Source organism: Daphnia magna, unplaced genomic scaffold (assembly GCF_020631705.1).
Source record: "Daphnia magna isolate NIES unplaced genomic scaffold, ASM2063170v1.1 Dm_contigs172, whole genome shotgun sequence".
NCBI classification, from domain to species: Eukaryota; Metazoa; Arthropoda; class Branchiopoda; order Diplostraca; family Daphniidae; genus Daphnia; species Daphnia magna.
Genome location: NW_025533152.1, coordinates 71,668 through 86,571, shown reverse-complemented (window position 1 = coordinate 86,571; position 14,904 = coordinate 71,668). Strand labels below are relative to the sequence as shown.

At 36.7% G+C, this 14,904-nt stretch overlaps 1 protein-coding gene across 1 annotated transcript; it reads left to right on the top strand.

Moving 5' to 3' along the window:
- The first annotated feature begins 737 nt into the window (after positions 1–737).
- On the top strand, positions 738–1,730 carry LOC123467326. The gene has a single exon (XM_045167281.1). The coding sequence runs from the start codon at positions 738–740 to the stop codon at positions 1,728–1,730; it is 993 nt and encodes a 330-aa protein (XP_045023216.1).
- Positions 1,731–14,904: the final 13,174 nt, after the last annotated feature.

Here is a 14,904-nt window from a genome sequence, read left to right as displayed (position 1 = left end):
ATGACGGACCAACACCGCTGGTTCCAGGGGCCAGACTTCCTAAAAAAAACATGAGAAAACTGGCCCACATTCCCTATTGATCCAGACGTAGCCTCTGCAAACGAGTTGGATCCGGAAGTCAAGAAAGACGATAATGTTGACCCTTGAATCTGGGTCGGCCTGTCAGGAGAAGCCGAAACCAATCGGTTCAAAACCCTAATGGAAAGGAGATCCTCAGTCGATTTAATCGTCCGAACCACCGCCTACATTCAACGGCTCTTCAACATGTTTCACCAAACCAGACACGAAAAAACTAGTAATCATCCTCCCTCCACTGAACTGTCTACACAGGAAATCTCAGCAGAAAAGCAATTTCTTGTAAAGCTATCCCAGCAGGCTTACTTTTCTCAAGAAATCAATTGCATCATGGATCGGCGCCCCATTCAACCAGACTCAAAACCCGCGCAGCTGTCGCCCTTTCCTAGACCACGACGGAATTCTTCGTGTCGGTGGGCGAATCCAAAGGGCAGAAGCTCCGTATTCAGTTAGACATCCGATCCTTCTCCATCCTAAACATAGGTTTACAACTCTTGTTATTCAAAAACTGCATAACGACTTGGCCCATGCGACAACGGAGTACATGTTGTCACAATTTACGCTCGACGTATTGGGTGCTTAAAGGTAGATCAACAATTAAATCCATCATCAGTCCCTGCCTACTCTGTCGCCCATGAAACGCAAAACCTGCAGCCCCCTACATGGCCGCGCTACCTGCCTGCCGCCTCAAGGCCCACAATCCCGCATTTACACATTCAGGAGTCGACATGTTCGGCCCCTTAATTGTAAAAATGTTTCGACGCCAACTTAAACGTTATGGCATCATATTTACTTGCATGACGACTCGCGCGGTTCATCTCGAAATGGTGGAGTCTATGGAGATGGACTCTTTCCTACGAGCCTACAGTCGATTCGTAGTTCACAAAGGCAAACCAACCCACTGTTACAGTGATAACGGGACGAATTTTACATCGGCCGCGAAAGAAATTAGCGACGGAATAGCAAGTTGGAATAAGGCGGAATTCATCAGTAAGGAGGCCACGAAGCAGACAACCTGGCATTTCAACCCCCCTTATGCCCCCCACTTTGGAGGCGCATGGGAGAGGCTCATCCGCTCAGCTAAAACCGCCCTTGCCGCCGTCTTGCACGGGCAAACAACCACAGACGAAGTATTGAGGACCGCACTCACTTTAGTCGAAGGCCTACTTAATAGCAGACCGTTAACGCATGTTAGCGTTGACCCAAACGATCCAGAGGCCCTGACGCCGTACCACTTGTTAATTGGAAGAGCCAATCCATATGTGCCACTGAACATCGTCGACGAGCGTGACGTTATCTGTCGTCAGCGCTACAGAGCGGCACTTGCCTTGGCCAAACAGTTTTGGCATCAATGGCTCCGGGAATATCTCCCGCGCCAGATTGAACGACGGAAATGGCTGGAACACAGGCGAAACATCAAGATCGGCGATATCGTCATTGTGGTTGATTCCAAATCAGCAGAAGGGCATTGGCCACTGGGAAAAATTACGCAAGTTTTTACAGGTACTGATGGAGTTGTACGCTCGGCGATAGTGGCCAATCAACATGGAGAGTACCACAAGGCGGTCGTGAAACTATGTCTCCTGGAAGAAGAAGAAAAGCGGAATGTTTTCTCTTCAGAAAACAGGGTCGGCCATGTTCAAGATGCATCATAATTCTTCAACCCCTTTCCATTAACCACCGCTCTTTCGGGTAACAGATGGCGTAAGGAACGGCGACGGGTGAGCAGTAGGACTCAAGCGGGGGAAAGGAATTATCAAGGGCAGTGACAAACCAAGATCTGACGGAGAAAGAACAAAGATTAACATTGGTCCTTTTCCAGCTCCCTGTTATGGTATCTGTAGTCTCAAAATAAAACTTGTCCGCTCAAACCACCCAGTATCAGTTCTGAACAGTATTCACATTGAATACAAGTATATTTGATGCTGTTTACATATAGAAGTAAAAACTCATGGTATAACAGTGTATTCACATTGAATACAAGTATATTTGATGCAGTTTACATATAGAAGTAAAAACTCATGGTATAACAGTGTATTCACATTGAATACAAGTATATTCGATGCAGTTTACATATAGAAGTAAAAACTCATGGTATAACAGTGTATTCACATTGAATACAAGTATATTTGATGCTGTTTACATATAGAAGTAAAAACTCTTGGTATAACAGTGTATTCACATTGAATACAAGTATATTCGATGCAGTTTACATATAGAAGTAAAAACTCATGGTATAACAGTGTATTCACATTGAATACAAGTATATTCCATGCAGTTTATATATAGAAGTAAAAACTCATAGTATAACAGTGTATTCACATTGAATACAAGTATATTTCATGCAGTTTACGTATAGAAGTAAAAACTCATGGTATAACAGTGTATTCACATTGAATACAAGTATATTCGATGCAGTTTACATATAGAAGTAAAAGCTCATGGTATAACAGTGTATTCACATTGAATACAAGTATATTTGATGCAGTTTACATATAGAAGTAAAAAATCATGGTATAACAGTTCTTTCACATTGAATACAAGTATATTTGATGCTGTTTACATATAGAGTTAAAAACTCATGGTAAAACAGTGTATTCACATTGAATACAAGTATATTCCATGCAGTTTACGTATAGAAGTAAAAACTCATGGTATAACAGTGAATTCACATTGAATACAAGTATATTACATGCAGTTTACATATAGAAGTAAAAACTCATGGTATAATAGTGTATTCACATTGAATACAAGTATATTCCATGCAGTTTACATATAGAAGTAAAAACTCATGGTATAACAGTGTATTCACATTGAATACAAGTATATTTGATGCTGTTTACATATAGAAGTAAAAACTCATGGTATAACAGTGTATTCACATTGAATACAAGTATATTTGATGCTGTTTACATATAGAAGTAAAAACTCATGGTATAACAGTGTATTCACATTGAATACAAGTATATTTGATGCTGTTTACATATAGAAGTACAAACTCATGGTATAACAGTGTATTCACATTGAATACAAGTATATTTGATGCTGTTTACTTATAGAAGTAAGAGCTCATGGTATAACAGTGTATTCACATTGAATACAAGTATATTTGATGCTGTTTACATATAGAAGTAAAAACTCATGGTATAACAGTGTATTCACATTGAATACAAGTATATTCCATGCAGTTTATATATAGAAGTAAAAACTCGTAGTATACCAGTGTATTCACATTGAATACAAGTATATTTCATGCAGTTTACGTATAGAAGTAAAAACTCATGGTATAACAGTGTATTCACATTGAATACAAGTATATTCCATGCAGTTTACATATAGAAGTAAAAGCTCATGGTATAACAGGGTATTCACATTGAATACAAGTATATTTGATGCTGTTTACATATAGAACTAAAAACTCTTGGTATAACAGTGTATTCACATTGAATACAAGTATATTTGATGCTGTTTACATATAGAAGTAAAAACTCATGGTATAACAGTGTATTCACATTGAATACCAGTATATTTGATGCTGTTTACATATAGAAATAAAAACTCATGGTATAACAGTGTATTCACATTGAATACAAGTATATTTGATGCAGTTTACATATAGAAGTAAAAAATCATGGTATAACAGTTCTTTCACATTGAATACAAGTATATTTGATGCTGTTTACATATAGAGTTAAAAACTCATGGTAAAACAGTGTATTCACATTGAATACAAGTATATTCCATGCAGTTTACGTATAGAAGTAAAAACTCATGGTATAACAGTGTATTCACATTGAATACAAGTATATTCCATGCAGTTTACATATAGAAGTAAAAACTCATGGTATAATAGTGTATTCACATTGAATACAAGTATATTCCATGCAGTTTACATATAGAAGTAAAAGCTCATGGTATAACAGTGTATTCATATTGAATACAAGTATATTTGATGCAGTTTACATATAGAAGTAAAAAGTCATGGTATAACAGTGTATTCACATTGAATACAAGTATATTCCATGCAGTTTACATTTAGAAGTAAAAACTGATGGTATAACAGTGTATTCACATTGAATACAAGTATATTTGATGCTGTTTACATATAGAAGTAAAAACTCATGGTATAACAGTGTATTCACATTGAATACAAGTATATTCCATGCAGTTTACATATAGAAGTAAAAACTCATGGTATAACAGTGTATTCACATTGAATACAAGTATATTTGATGCTGTTTACATATAGAGTTAAAAACTCATGGTATAACAGTGTATTCACATTGAATACAAGTATATTCCATGCAGTTTACGTATAGAGTTAAAAACTCATGGTATAACAGTGTATTCACATTGAATACAAGTATATTCCATGCAGTTTACATATAGAAGTAAAAACTCATGGTATAACAGTGTATTCACATTGAATACAAGTATATTCCATGCAGTTTACATATAGAAGTAAAAACTCATGGTATAACAGTGTATTCATATTGAATACAAGTATATTTGATGCAGTTTACATATAGAAGTAAAAACTCATGGTATAACAGTGTATTCACATTGAATACAAGTATATTTGATGCTGTTTACATATAGAACTAAAAACTCATGGTATAACAGTGTATTCACATTGAATACAAGTATATTTGATGCTGTTTACATATAGAAGTAAAAACTCATGGTATAACAGTGTATTCACATTGAATACAAGTATATTTGATGCTGTTTACATATAGAAGTAAAAACTCATGGTATAACAGTGTATTCACATTGAATACAAGTATATTTGATGCTGTTTACATATAGATGTAAAAACTCATGGTATAACAGTGTATTTACATTGAATACAAGTATATTCCATGCAGTTTACGTATAGAAGTAAAAACTCATGGTATAACAGTGTATTCACATTGAATACAAGTATATTCCATGCAGTTTACATATAGAAGTAAAAACTCATGGTATAAAAATGTATTCACATTAAATACAAGTATATTCCATGCAGTTTACATATAGAAGTAAAAACTCATGGTATAACAGTGTATTTACATTAAATACAAGTATATTTGATGCTGTTTACATATAGAAGTAAAAACTCATGGTATAACAGTGTATTCAAATTGAATACAAGTATATTCCATGCAGTTTACATATAGAAGTAAAAACTCATGGTATAGCAGTGTGTTCACATTGAATACAAGTATATTACAAGCAGTTTACGTATAGAAGTAAAAACTCATGGTATAACAGTGTATTCACATTGAATACAAGTATATTCCAAGTAGTTTACGTATAGAAGTAAAAACTCATGGTATAACAGTGTATTCACATTGAATACAAGTATATTCCATGCAGTTTACATATAGAAGTAAAAACTCATGGTATAACAGTGTATTCACATTGAATACAAGTATATTCCAAGCAGTTTACGTATAGAAGTAAAAACTCATGGTATAACAGTGTATTCACATTGAATACAAGTATATTTCATGCAGTTTACATATAGAAGAAAAAACTCATGGTATAACAGTGTATTCACATTGAATACAAGTATATTCCATGCAGTTTACATATAGAAGTAAAAACTTATGGTATAACAGTGTATTCACATTGAATACAAGTATACTTGATGCTGTTTACATATAGAAGTAAAATCTCATGGTATAACAGTGTATTCACATTGAATACAAGTATATTCCATGCAGTTTACGATGTAAGATTTGCCAGACGTGTATTTATTTGACTTCTACAATAGCAATACAACCAAACCAAGAAGCATGACACTACTCTAACTATTGTTGGAAATAACATGGCTTTTTATACAGAATTGAAAGGGTCACATTGGGTGTGGCTTAGATGTCGGTGGCGTGTTGTCACTTGGTCATGTGGGCGTTTCCTTGGTGTACACCTTGCGTTCACTCAATGTCCGTGCAGATTTGCCATCTTCTGTAAAGCGTAAATAATGCAGTTGGCTCGTTACATTCCTTCCCCCCTGTGCGGCAGGATAAATTGGTCTTCCAATTTCACCTTTGTGTGCAGACTTCAGGTCTTAGGAAAGGCAACGTGAATTGCGCCATAATATATATTTATAAGAAGCGTCTAAAATATTGTAGCATTGGTATCTTTTTGCGCTGATTAAAATAATGGGGTGTTATTTTCTTTTAGATGATGTCTGGCTGTTAGTACACTTATTTTTTCTTTTTATCACTCGGAATTTTCGGAATAGATTTCAAATGCTAATTTCGTCATCTATATAGTCCTGTGCATATTTTCCGTCCGTATTGAGGTTATCATCTCGAGCTCCTCGACGTAACAATATTTCTATAATATCTGTATGCCTGTACCTTACAGCTATTTGCAACGCAGTTTCCTTTGATGTGCGTGATCTCCTATTGATGAATTCCACTGGACATACTTCCACGACGAATTTGTTGTTATATTTAGCAGCATAATGTAACACTGTTTCTTCATCCAGCGTTTGGTGCACAATAATTCGATCCATCCACAAATATTTAACACATTTCATATTATTGAGAGCTATAGCCACTAGTAATGGTGGCTCTCCCATGCTTTTTTGGATGTTGAATGTGTTACCGTGATGGGATAGAATACGGAGTAAATGGACATTATTATCTGCTGTTGCTCGGTGTGCTATTGTCATCCCCTCCTCGTAAATATTACTATCAGCTCCGTATTGAAGGAACATATCCGTCACATCGAATCTTTCTTTTATCACACTCCCGTGTAATAATGATGTTCCATTGGGGAAAACAGTGTCCAGAATTTGTTTTATGTTTTTCCCATTTTCTCTTGCTTCTAGTAGGTGGTTTCTGATCATTTCTCTTGATACTTCCAGCAAATTGTAGTTGAACTCTCCTTTCATCAACATCGTTATGGCGACGATTCTTCTTCGTGTCATCTCCGTGTCCATAGCTGGGAATGTTTTCATCATACAGTTTTTTTAGTAGGCCGTTTGTGTTATTAAGGGAACTGGTAATGACCAAGTTTCCTGTTCTTCTTCGTTGTTGATTACACTTACTGCCTTACAGTTGGCGACCGTTTCACTGTCTGACGACGATGGGTCTAAGTCACTTTCTATTTTACTGTAGTAGTGACCCACTTTACTCGATGATGTTTCTTCTTCTTCCGTTTCTAATGGTGATATAGAACTTTTCTCTTGCATAAATTCACAATCGCTTTCACTATCGCTATATCTTTTCTTTTGCATAAATTCACAATCACTGTCACTATTGCTGTATCTTGTTACGTCTTCTTCCATATTTATATTCCGTGATACCTGCATACTTTCACTTGCGTTCGCACTAATTTGTATCTCACCTTTAGCTTCATTACTCATTAGATTAGCTAAGAGTTCGTCTTCCCAGTCGTTTCCTGTTGGTAGCGTTTCACTTATTTCCAATTGCGGGGTATCTTCTTCAATCCAAGTCATCAAGATTTCATCACTCCAGTCTTCATTTGTTAGTTCTTCGTTTTTCTTGGTTTGATTCATTTTTTTTTATGTATCTTTCCGTGGAAGGTTGGTAATACAACAAAAAATTTTTTCTTGCTTGTTTGTCTGTTATATAGTTGGAATACCCACCCCTAACATGCTCAAGGTTGCTTACGATTATCTACTAAAGAAATCTACTTTGAATGTCAATGTTTTATTAGATGTCCTTTGTCTTTAACTATCTTCTAGTCTGAGAAGCTTTTCTACAGTATATGTGAATGTTTTGTTTAATTGATCCCTCCTTTTTAAGAAAAAAACTTCTTACCTTATATGTAAATGCTAGATTTTAACGACTCCTACTTATATAGAGTTTCAGTCTCGTACACGATTTCTCTCTTCTGCAAAGTGGTTTATGGAATGTTATTTCTTCCCCTCCCCTTTTTTATTATTTTAAATTATTATTTTTTTTGATTATTATTATTATTTTTTTTTAAAGATTGCGTCAAGGCGATCGAAGTAGTCTGGTGTAGCGTGGTGTTTGTTCTTCAATTGTCGCTTGACTGCATTTGCTGTTGTTTTTGAATCCCCACTTCCCGTGATGTATACTTTAGACTTCGTTTTTCAGCATCTTGCTGAAATTAAAACGACTTTTTCACTCTTCCACCCGTTGATGTTTCCAAATCCGTGTTGTGCATATCGTCGCTTCACCACTGCCGATGTATAGTTGTTCGACGAATTATTCAACACGGTTCGAAGTGGTGTTTCCTGTCCCGATGCTCCCGTATCTGTGGTACAGCCTGTGTGGTGTAATGACTTCTACTACAAGTAAATCCGTCTTCTTGTTCATTTGTGTTATCCTTTTCTTGTTTCGGAATTCCTTCATGGTTTTTTTTTTTTATATTTTCTTTTTATTTATTATTATTGTTTTTTTTTTGTTTTTTTATAGTGAATATCCTGGCTACGCCCGACTTCACGATATTCTTCTACTGCTGCACGCACGGTTCTTGTGGTGGGCAGAATCCTGGGATGATATTTATCATCCTTCGGTTTCGGTTTCGAATATATATCCGGAGCTGACATATTCCGAGATTCAGATACGACTTGAGCACCGTCAAGTCCGATTGGCTGTTTTGAATCATTTGAATGGTTTTGCTGAGGATGATTGATTTGCTTTCCGTCGGTGTGCTCTATTTTTCATTATGGTTTTGTTTTTGTTTTTGTTTTTGTTTTGTTTTTTTAAGTACTGATTGGAAATAAAATCCTTTACTACATCTACGATTATTATTATTATTTTTTTTTTATCGTTATTTGTTAATTGTGCGTTTTAAATGGTCTTCTGGAGTACATCTGCATAGATCCTCCCACACCATTCCGTAGCCAACGACATAGCTGCATGTCGTGTGACTTCCTGTACATTCCTTGTTTTGCTCGTTATCCCATTTTAATTCTTCGATAGGATACAATTTTCCTTTCTTTGGTGCACTCGGTGTGTTTATCGACGTAAGGTTTTCTTTTGGTGTTTCTGTCGCTGACGTCATTAAAGGTGCAAATTCCCTAATGAATGGTTTTTCATTTGCTCCTCCAGCGCTGTAGATGGGTTCTGGTATCATGGAATCCATTTCTTGAATATCACTTTCACTCACTTTACGTGATTGTTTGCGTCGTCTGAAGCTTTCCTTAATCCGTGGAATAGGATTACAGGCAATAAAAATTCTTAGACAGATGAGAAATAGGATGAATCCTATCGCGGAGATAGCCATGATTTTTAAGGTGTCAAACCAGGAAAACATGTTTCCGATTTGATTGTCCTGTTCTTCTGTTACTAGGATGTTAGGTAACTCTTTGCCTTCTCCTTAATTAATTCGTCCCACCAGGTCATTTAGGATGTTCAGCTGTTACATTTCCATTGTTCCATGAGCTGGGTGGTTCCTTAATCCATAGTCGAAACTGTTTAAGTGCAGTTCTTCGAATTCTGCAATTAAATCCAGATGTGAGGTGTGTATGGTCGCCTCTTGTTTAATCCAGTCTCCTGCTGTTGCGTTATGTTGCCACGTATGAGGATATCCGTTGATGTTTGTCAATTGTGATTTCCAAAAGCACTCCGAATACGGGTGAATAGACCATCCGTCGAGTCCGATCGTACAGTTGTTTTTTCCGTAAACGAAACCGTTACTTGTGGTAGACCGTTACTTGTACTAGCGTCATTTAGCGGTCGATAGTCATCTACTACAATTTCGTGTGCTGTATTTTCTTTTTGTTGTCTTGAAGCCTTAAATTGATCATTTGAATTTTTGTCTTGAAATTCTGACTTATCTCGGGTTGTATTGTGTTGTCTCTTAATTTTGTCTATATCTTTTTCTTCGTTATCCTTTGATTTTGTTATTCCAGTCGTTGTTGTTTCGCTTGGCTGTTCTCTTATTTGACTTATTGTAAGATATTTTAGGCTTATATTTGGCTCGGTGGACGAAATAATTTTAGCTTGGTTAGATTTTGGTTTTATTGTGTCTGTCGTTGTGGTTTCTGTGTTAACTTTTTCTGTAGTTGTAGATGACTGTGACGTGATAGTCGTTTTGAGTGATGTACTAGTTAATGTTGTTGATGCGGTTGTTGATGTTCTTGTTGGTAATTTCTCTGCTTCTGTTGATTTTGTAGTAGATTTTGATGTTGTAGTTGATTTGGGTGTAGAGGCTGGTATCTGTGTGATAGTGGTTGTTTTTAGTGTGGTAGTACTTGGCTTTTGAATGATGGTGGTCGGTTTTTGTGTGGTAGTGGTCTGTTTTTGTGTGGTTGTTGTCGGTTTTTTTGTGGTTGTGGTCGGCTTTTTTGTGGTAGTAGTTGATTTTGTTGTTGTTGTTTTGAATGTTGTTGTCGGTTTTGTTGTGGTTGTGGTCGGCCTAATCGTTGTTGTTGTTGTTTCTGTCTTCGCACTTGTTGTTAGTGTGACTGCAATGGAGGTATGACTGATTTATCTGTTGTAGCAGTCATGGATGTTGCTGACTTTGTCGTTATGGTTGAATTTTTTGTTATTCCTTCCGTAGCGTTTGTTTTATAGTTAATCTCCTTTGGATCACGATGGTTTAATGGTGGCAAGATTGGTAGATTTTTTCCAAATAAGGCGTGTTGCGTATGTAGAGATATTATTGCTGCTGCCGACAATGTTCTAGGTTGATGTGGATTCCGGTACTCGAAGCTAAAATGTTGTTTCTGGCTTGTTTCATGACAGTGTCCCAACGATAATTTGTCGACCCGTCTTGTTAGGCATTTCCGGTCCGAAGCGCCTGAATGAAGTCCTGTTCTATCACTGGCCATTAATTGTCCTGTGTGATCGAATGTTCCCCAGATGGAAATTTTATCTGAGCATTCGTGCAGGATGAGCATCGTTGTGTTCGCTTTAATGCAGTTGTTTGTGTTAAATGGTCTTATCGTGAAGTCGGAGGAATATTCGAAGGCTTGGCCCTTGCTGGATGCTTCGCTACAGTTAGCGACGGTTGTTTGTGATTGCACCAAGGGGTCATTACTTGTTAATAATTTTTGTAGGCTTGTTTGACATTTGATCCAATTAGGATCGCATGCTTCGAGTGTTATTGGTTTGTTAACGCCATTGTGTGTTAAAAATTTTTCATCGGGTGACTTACCATGTTTCATTAGTCCCCATCCTATCATGTCCCATATGATATTTCCTCTCCCATGGTTCCGTTTTAATAATCCTCCGAAAATTGGCGAACAGACGGTCATTGTTACTGATGTCCTCTGTTCCAAGTGGATTTCTTCGAATTCGTCAATGGATGCATCTGGGAAATTATCCAACACATCCGGGTTTGTTGTTAGGATTTCGATAACCCATTGTTGACTTTCACTAATTGTTCCCTGTCTACTGCATGTTTTTAGTGTTGCCAATCTAACTCGTCCCTCTTCTTCATCATGTAAGGTGATGCATAGGCCTGTTTCCAGAGAAATCCATTGGTAGTTAGTTAAATCCAGTATCCACCTTGATGTGTTTTCGGTACAATTTTCTGTCATAATTTGGTTGTTTTCATTTGCCACGATGCAGATGTTAGTGTTTATAAGCCTTATGGTGTGATCTACGATGTATTCAAATTTTGTTCCTGTTGGCAAAGGGTCTTGGATATCATATTGGTTGTGGACTGATACTTGCGTGTTTATTGATGAGCCATTAACCATGAGATACGCAATTGTATCTTTTTTAATCATTATTCCATTTTCTTCTACGTTTGTTATTATAGGATGTCCCATTTGTATCGAACCCCATGCATACGATATGCCGTAAAGTCTTTTCCCCATAGCTTCTTTTTCAGCACGGTTGTCAAGAAATTCAATTTCGTTATTAGTCGACCGTTTTACTTTGCTCACTACTGGGTCTGCGTATTCATTGCAAGACCATGTATCTAAATTTACTTGGTTCTCACAGGATGGTAATGAAATTTTAAAATTGTTATATAACTTTGTGGTCGTTTCTCCTGGAAAAATAAGAAATGTCAAAGGCATCCCTACTACTTTAAATCCAGGTTGGGTAAATTCTTTATTATTTATATCTGGTTTGTTAGAGAAAGTTATTTCTATCTGTTTGTTATTATCTAGAAGACGCTAGTGTTTACATTAATCATTGAGTTTGTAAATTCTATATACCCTTCACCTTTAAAAATAATTTGTGAATTTGATGAATTCGTTGATCTATCTCCCCATACTATGGTGTTATGATTTTGTGTATACTCCTCTTCTTGCTGAGTGGTGTTTAAAAATCCAAATGGACTTTCCACTAAGCTTCCTGGTGTCTCTTGTTTTAATGTTATCTCTTCCGCTAAGCAATTTAATGCATGGTATTCTTTGATAGCATACCACTTCCCTTCCCCTGTAGGAGTTGATGTAAAACTCAACGTTGTTGTTCCTGCCTGCATAAGATTACCCCCGCATTTTTTATTATTTACCATTTCCAGGCATTCAATTGCTGAGAGTAATTTTGTTTCCTGTGAATAAACTGTGTCAAAAGACCCTATCCAGAAAGATCCGGTTATTTTCTTTGTCTTAATCCATTGTTTGCAAGTCCATCCTTTCCAAGTTTTTACTGGGTTTTGTTTAGTCATTAGCGTATAATTTATTAGGTATCGTGGTTGATGGGTAGTGCTGGTGTTTTTGCAATAGTATGGTGAGTTAATATCTAGAATTCCTCGTGTTTTAACATAGTTGCAATCGCATACAGACGAGAAGATTGTGTGGGTTGTTTGCAATGTAGTAAGAATGCCAATGAGTAGTAACTTTGTCTCCATCTGTTTTAAAAAAAATTAATTGCATTTTAGAAATTGGATGCCTGATTTGTCGATCTTAAATTATATCGTGAGGTTGCCTAAAGTCAGAATTAGTCTGGTCTATTGGATTGGGGAATAGCATTCTTGGATCTAAGAATGATATTATGGGTTGTTCCAGTCCAAGTTGCTTTTTAGGCCTCCCTGGTCTTCGTCTAATGGCTGTCGTTTCTGCTTTTTTCTCTCTGACGATCTCTTGTTCTTGTTTGGCCGGAACATCTCGTGCCATATAAGGTTTAAGTCGGTTGCAGTGAACAATCGATTTTTGTTTTTCATTTGTCATGTTTTGGATTTCGTACGAAATTTCTGAGAAACCGCGTATGATTTTAAATGGACCATTCCATCTATTTATAAATTTTCCTGCTTGGGGCGGTGCTTTTAATAGTACCAGATCACCTGGATTGTACTTGACACTTTTTGTCCCGTCATCATAATACTTTTTCTGCTTCGTTTGAGCTTTGAACAAATGTTGGTTTGCTAATTCTTGTGCCTTTTTCCACTGGCGAGAATATTCTTCATGTTGATTTCCTTCCATTTCGTAATGACGGTTGATCTTAATGTCGTTTGGTAGAATGGGTTCTCTTCCGTAGAAAAGGTAAAATGGGCTATCTTTAAGAGTTGCTTGTTTTTACGTGTTTTGTATGCAAATTTGACGAATGGCAGATATCTCTCCCATTCCTCGGGTTCGTCTACCACATAACAAGCAAGCATATCACATAGCGTTCTGTTAAACCTTTCTACTAATTCATCGGTTTGTGGATGATGTGCAGTTGTACGCATCTGTTTTATCTTAAATAATTTACATATTTCTTGAACAATATTTGATAAAAAATTTGTTCCTTGATCTGTCAACACGATTTCTGGGGCTCCATATTTTGTTATTAACTTATTTACTAGAATATTGGCTATTGTTTGTGCGGTTTGATTTTTCATTGGAAATGTAAAGACAAATCTACTGGCATAGTCTGACAATACTAAAATATATTTATATCCCTTAAGACTTGCAAATTCTTTCCCATACCCTATCTACTGGTGGCAAAGGTTGCAATGGTGCTTTACTCGTGCCAAATGCTTTTCGTCTTGCACACTTTAAACAACGGTTAACGTATGCCGTGACATCAGATCGCATATTAGGCCAAGAGTATTGCCTTTGTAGTCTTGCTAGAGTTTTTGTTATACCTAAATGTCCCGCTAGTATGTGATCATGATTTCCCTCCATGATTTCTCTTATTTTCACAATGGGAACTACTATCCTTCCATATTTATCAATTAGTTCTTGTTTCTCATTTAACTTATATCCATTTATATTTCCTTTTTTATTGCCGTTCTGTATCTTTTTAAGATTCTCTATTATTCTTCGGCAATAGTTATCTTCATGCTGTAATTCAGTCCATTCTTTCTCCAAATTATTAACCTGGTGTTCTGTTTTCGATTCTACCTTAGCAATGGGTAATATTGGAATACGACTAAGAGTGTCGGCGTTTTGGTGTGACTTACCAGGTCGATATCCGATTACGATGTCAAATTCTTGTAATTTCAATGCCCATCTTGCTAGTCGTCCTGCCGGTTCAGATTTGCTCATCAACCATTCTAAAGGTCGATGATCAGTGAATACCGTGAACTTCCGGCCGTATAAGTACGTTCTGAATACATCTACAGCATGAATGATTGCATATGCTTCTTTCTCTGTTGTTGACCATTTGGCTTCACAGTCGTTCAGATGTTTACAAGTATACGCGATGACGACTTCTAGGTCGTCTGATTCACTGTGATCCTGTTCGTCGGTCGCAGCTGAATCCGCTGATTGGGGTGGAGGTTGTATTTGTGCCAAGACTGCTCCTATTCCGTATCCTGATGCATCCGTATAGATGATAAATTCGCGCGTGAAATTGGGATAGCTCAGAATAGGTCTAGATATGAGGCAGTTCTTTATACAATCAAAGGCGTCCCTTTGTTCTTCCCCCCATTTCCATTCGACTGACTTCCTTTTCAGTGCTGTCAATGGATGAGCTTTATCAGCGAAAGCTCTGATAAATTTTCGATAGTAGCTTGCTA